The sequence below is a fragment of the Fulmarus glacialis genome, unplaced genomic scaffold, assembly GCF_000690835.1.
Source record: "Fulmarus glacialis isolate BGI_N327 unplaced genomic scaffold, ASM69083v1 scaffold50759, whole genome shotgun sequence".
In the NCBI taxonomy this organism is placed as follows: domain Eukaryota; kingdom Metazoa; phylum Chordata; class Aves; order Procellariiformes; family Procellariidae; genus Fulmarus; species Fulmarus glacialis.
Window position 1 is genome coordinate 11,488 of NW_009232344.1, and position 5,926 is coordinate 17,413.

At 40.7% G+C, this 5,926-nt stretch overlaps 1 protein-coding gene across 1 annotated transcript in view; it reads left to right on the forward strand.

The window, feature by feature from the left end:
* The window catches only part of LOC104081921 (receptor-type tyrosine-protein kinase FLT3-like), a gene marked incomplete at its 3' end in the record, with an annotated part of 12,421 nt that extends 7,133 nt beyond the window's left edge, over positions 1-5,288 (forward strand). Inside the window, exons 7-9 of the mRNA XM_009584847.1 lie at positions 217-356; positions 438-591; positions 5,123-5,288. Of these exons, the coding sequence (XP_009583142.1) occupies positions 217-356; positions 438-591; positions 5,123-5,288 (460 nt within the window). The remainder of the gene's footprint in view (positions 1-216; positions 357-437; positions 592-5,122) is intronic.
* Positions 5,289-5,926: the final 638 nt, after the last annotated feature.

The following is a 5,926-nucleotide window of genomic DNA, read 5'->3' on the forward strand; positions in this document are numbered from 1 at the left end:
TAATGTATAAATTATGACAAAATTTGGTTTGAGACATCTAAATCCATCAAATTTACTGATTTCATGATTAATCAGTAATTTTCCCAAATTCTAATTATCATTACAATATAATAATGGATGTTTATGCAACATTAGAAAAACAAATGTTGATCTAAATGAGCATTTTTCCAGGCAAAGTGACAGTGTTGTTTCAGTGACAATGTTTTGATTTTGTAGATTTAAATGAAAGACAAGCAGCACCTTTACCTGAATTACTTCTTAAAGTTGGGGAACCATTGCTGATCAGATGCAGAGCTGTTTACCATAATTATAAATTTGGAATAAAATTATCTTTTGAAAACAAAGAAGTTGAGCAGGTAAGAAGACAGGACATATTTTAAAATAGATAATATTGGGCACTATCAACTGATTAAATGGGAATCTCTGTTGAAAACTAGGATCGCCAGTTTGAAGGATTAGAATATCAAACAGATCACTCAGCAATTCGGATCCAGTATGCGTTTGCTTCAGCGGCAGGAAGAAGCGATAGTGGACATTATACCTGTTCTTCTACAGTTCATCTGAATCAAACTGCTTTGGTTACAGTTTTAGGTAATTCCAAACCCCGGTGTTAATTTTGTCCCTTCATTGGTTGTTTTGCTTTGTTTTCCATGCAGCAGTTCTTGGCTTGCGGGTATGCAGCGTATGTTTTGTAGTTCCTTTTCTAAGGAAAAATTCTCTTTGCACTTACTGGCAGTCCAGGAAAGCCAAGAGGTTAATCTGAACTGAGTCATGCTGGTACCTGAAGATAATCAACCTTTTCTTTATATTGCTTTTCAAATAATTCCCATTAAAAGACAGTACTTTTAGAAGTGCAATGAGATGGCACTGTTTAGGGGTCTAGTCTACCTGATTGTTTCAATGGTATCTCTAGAAACACAGGCTGGGATTCATCTGATGTTATCGTAGGCGACTCTCAGCCAGTGTGATGCGAAGCCATAGTGGCTTTTTGTGGGGACACAAAGCTATAGGGTCCCCAGGGGGCTATGCTTTGGGCTTCCTGGGTAGGGGTGAGTAGTGTAGTTGTGTAGCCCTTCTCTGTGCCACGAACTCGGATGTGGGCAGCTGTAAAGCAGATACAAAAAACTAGAGGTAAAGCACTGCAGGAAACACCGTTCTGGAGCTGCCCGAGAATATAAAATGCGTAACCTGCCCTGCGTGTTCAGCTATTAATGCTCTGTGTATTAGTTTGGACAGTCTGGAATGACCAGTGACTGGTTTCAACTAATATGAGACAGAAATGTCCAGACTCCAGTATGGGTTTTGAAAAGCTGCAGCCATGGCCTCAGCCACCTCCTCACCACTTGCTCCCACACCATCTCCCTTCACTCACGAACAGCACCTCCACCCCTCCTTTGCTGCACCTTCAGAGGTGGGGAGGTAAGGCAGAGGTTCTCGTGGCCTCTGCTCTGCTGTTTTTTATGGTCCCTTCAGGTGCTTGTTGCTGTTATACAGAAAAAAGCAGATAGAAAATCTGTACCAGGCTTAACCTGGGTCCACCAGGAAGGAATCGAACAGTTGGAAGCTTCTTGGTGGTGGGCTCTCCCACTCAAAACCCAGAACAAATGAGAAATGACCGTTTTGTCTTATGGTGGGGGAGTGACTAACAAGTAGCCATTTGAGTTTGCCAAATTTTTAATGGGAACTGGTAGCAGAAAAGAAGTTAAAATTTTTGTGGAACTGGTAGCAGAAAAGAAGTTAAAACTTTTGTGTTAATGGAGAATGTAAGCCCAGAGAGATGATGAATAGTGAGTGCTGCCAGAGCTGGCAAACTGCCATACAGAAGTGCTGCTGCAGCTGTGATGGATCTGAAGGAAAACCTGAAACTAGAGAGACAACTACTCCAGCGTTATTGTTTGTTCTGCCAGTCTCCTGCTTTCCAGGCACTGAAGGGAGCCATCCTCCTAACACCAAGCTACACAAGGCCTGAAAATTTAAAAAAGTGAAAGCATACCAACAGAAACCTCATTCTATTTAAGCAACATGTTGATTTAAAAGCCAGCAGTGTTGAAGTTAGTCCAGAACAGCCTCAACTGCAAACCTTGTTTCTCAGATGGAAATAACATACAAATAGGCATAAGTCTGGAAATAAGTCATAAAAAGGAAAGCTGTAGTTAGGACCATGCTGCTGGAGTAGGCACTGGGAGTAGTTTTCTGACTGGAGTCTGTAGCCCTGAGAACAATGTTCTCTGAAGCACTCACCACACATTTGATCTTAGATGTAGTTGCTCTCAGAGTTTACAACACCTTGGCTAGGAATGGTAGGAGACTTCACTCTCTTCAGAAATGACTTTCCCAGTGCAATAATCCTGTTTTCAGCTTCTGCCTGCCACTGAGCAGGACGTTTATTTACAATTTATTCATTTACAATAACCGAGTACCATACCCGGGCATTTTTTCTACACACATTTCCTTAGTAAATAGGAAGGTAGGGGTGTAAAGGTAGGGCAAGATCCTCTTCTTTCTCAGTACTGGTGCCCGGTTCAGAAACAGTGGCTTCCTGGATCCATAAACTATCAGGTGTGAGTATGTGTCACGTTAACAGGACTCAATACTTGAGTCATTGTCCCTGGAAGACTGTATTTCTGAGTGGGGTATTTTTTGGGGTATGCCAAGCTACAATGATTGTCTGTACCCTCCTTAATACCCTTTATGCCAACAAAACTTCTGAGGGCTCATTGACTTTGCTGATGAAAAAATCTGTTTGTTTATTTACATGGTGGATTAAAGTGGGGGGATGTTGTCATACCTAGCTAACAGCCGTGCTTCTCTCTCCAAGGTTACACAGGGACATCCTGTGCTTCTGATCCACCCCAGCCTTTAGCCTAATGTATTAACAACAACCATTGTTGGTGTGAATTTGTGCTAGCATCCCAGGTGCAATTTCGGCAGTGATATAGATGCAGATTTCACTCGGTTGTCCGTGTCATAGGGTAGCAGTTTCTGAAATGATCAGTGTCCTACCTTTAAACTGTGCATGAGTCAGCATCCATAGCTACACTGGGAATGGTCGTGATGTAACTTAACCAAGAGAAAACTGATTTGGTTGTCACATACTGCATTGCCTGGGGAGCCTGGCTAGCATATCTACATTGATGGGTGCTCTTCTAATCTCTAGTAACACCTTGCAGCCAGACAGCTCTGGTTTGCTCTTTGCTAATTGACGCTTCACCTACTTGTCCCATCTTGTGTAGCTGGTCAGGTCAGGCAGGGTAGTAGGGACACTTTAAAGCACAACAGAGATTATGCCAACAACTGCAGCTGCAAGGCTCTTTGTTTCTGCAGTTCTTATGCTCAATTTTTACCAGCATTGAATAAAGAATTTTTAACACTACGCAATCTTGATGCTATTTTGCAACACATGTTAGGTTTAAAGCAACAAATAAACAAATACAATAAATACAGAGACTTGAAAGCTTTGAAGCCAGTCTCAAGAATTTCATCTCGCCTCTCTGTCATTACTGAATAATCATGTTCACAGTTTCTCTGGCAGAAATACACTTAAACCTGCCAAAAAACGATAAGCCAAGCAATAATGTGCTATTTTCTTTCTCCTTCAAGAAAGAAACTACTTTTTCTGAGTTGTTTTCCAGAGAAATGGCATACCGTGCTTCAAGGTCCTTGTATGCACTCTGGAGAAAGCCTTTACTCTTGACTGGTTGTGTTGTCAACAGTACACACAAAGATGACCTCTGACTGGAAGGATGAGGTCCAAAAGATCATTCAAAAGATGAAGGTCCAATTTATAAAACCAATAAGCCTTTAATATCAAAAATTAGGAGAACAGTCATGAAAGGAATTGCTTCTTGTTTTAAAATACTGAAATTTTTGTGATTTATATGGGAGTTTCCAGATAGATAGTGTTTTTTAAACCAGTAAGCTAGACAGAGATAAAACATGCCAAGCAGAATATAGGGTTACAACCAGAAGAAAAAAACTGAAAAGGAAAAACCCAGTCCAGCAATATTTCTACAGTGCAATTTTTCACCATGTGGCTGATTAAACATTGGCACAAGTTTTCCAGAGGTTGTAGAGTCTACTTCCTCGGAGATACCCAAACTCAACTGGACATGGCCCTGAGCAACCTCATCTAGTTGGACCTGCTCTGAGCAGGAGCTGGATAGACATCTCCAGAGATCTCTTCCAATGTATATGATTCTGTTATTTTTACAGAGCTGATCCTAGCCCCATTGATGCCTTTAGGACAGCCTCCTCCCACATGTGTCTGCTGTTCAGTCTCCTTGAGGGGGATTCATTTTACTTCGTGAGACATCTAGCCCCAGCAATGACTTTGGTTCCTTCAGCAGTCAGTGTCAAGAAACAGATATTTCCAGAAGCAGTTCAGTACCTCTTTGTTATCTTCTATTTTAGGATGGGATACATCTGGACATGCCTGTCTCATTCCACTGAGTTTATCAGAGGTCCAGACAAGTAGCTTAGGTGGGTCACTGAACTTCAGACAGCTCCATTAGGTGAAACTAATCCCACCATAGCAGGGCAAGTACCAGCAGCTCGTGGTTTACGCACATCTTCAAAACACTTTTTCATGCTGCAGTTGTCTTGCATCCAATATATCTAATTTAGATGTAGAAATAAAGGAGCAGCTAAAGGACTTATTTGCAAAATCTTCAGCTCGTTTCAGGGAAGAAGAAAAAACTACTATCAACATCTGATTATGCTGGTTGTGCCACGTGGCTTTGTTCCCTGTTAGAGGAAAGCCAGGAGATGCAGCTGTTAACACCTGGAACACACACCTAAAACAAACCAAATAAATAATGGTGGTGTTGGTCCTGTGGCTCTGTAGGGCAGATGGGGGAGAAATGTTGGACCATTTTGGAAGGGCTCTGGTTTGACCAGATATGCAGCTTCAGTAGGCTCAGATCATTTGTCTGCAGCTGAACACAGTGACATCATTTCAATACTATTTTGAAGCATTATCTTATTTTGATTAACAGGATGCCTTTTGTGATGTAACATGGTGCTTTTTTTTGCTTGTGATAACCAAAATAAAAAACATACAGATGTCAAAATTCCTTCATTAAGCAGTCCAGCCTTTGTAATATAATTTTTTTTTTTTCCCCAGAAAAGGGATTTATAAATATAACTGACTCTAAAGAAGATTTTGAAATTGGTGAGGAAGAGTTTTGCTTCGAAGTTAACTTTACAGCATATCCACCAGTTAGATGCATGTGGCTATTTTCCCAAAAAACGTTTCCATGTAAACAAAGTTACAGTGTGGATGGACGCAGGTACTTGAATATTTTGGAATAATTTGATATAATAATGTTTCCTCTTTATATCTCATTTGGACTGCTTACTGTCCATGTTTTGTACTCTCTTTGTGTTTTTAAAATGTGAATGGGCCACGTGATGAAGCCATGTTAACAAAAGGCACTCAAACATTATTTTCGCTTTCAACAGCAGTTCATGTAGATAACTTCTAGAATCACTTTATTCTCCACGTTATAATAAACCCTTTGGTAAGTTATGCATCTAGCAACCCTTTAGTTTATATGCATTTTGTCATTCCCTTTCTCTCTGACGCAATTTCTCAGTTACAGATCTGTTGCAGTTTTCATACTGGATCACAAGTTCTACACATTCCCCTTTTGTCATCCTGTTCTTGATGATGTTCCCAGTGTCTTTCAAAGTGCTCAAATAAATTCCAGGGCCCCGTAGTTTCCCAGGCCGCCGTTAGATCTGTTCAGCTCTGCCTGTGCCACAGAAACATACCGTTCTGCTCATTACCCAGGTCATGTATTCTTCTGCTGCTGCAAAACATGTTTTGAATAAACCTGTTAGTTATCTACCTTTTCTGTTATTTCCTATAATGAAGTTCTGGCATGAATCCTGTTTATGGCTAATGTTTTCTCCATTCCCTAGGCTT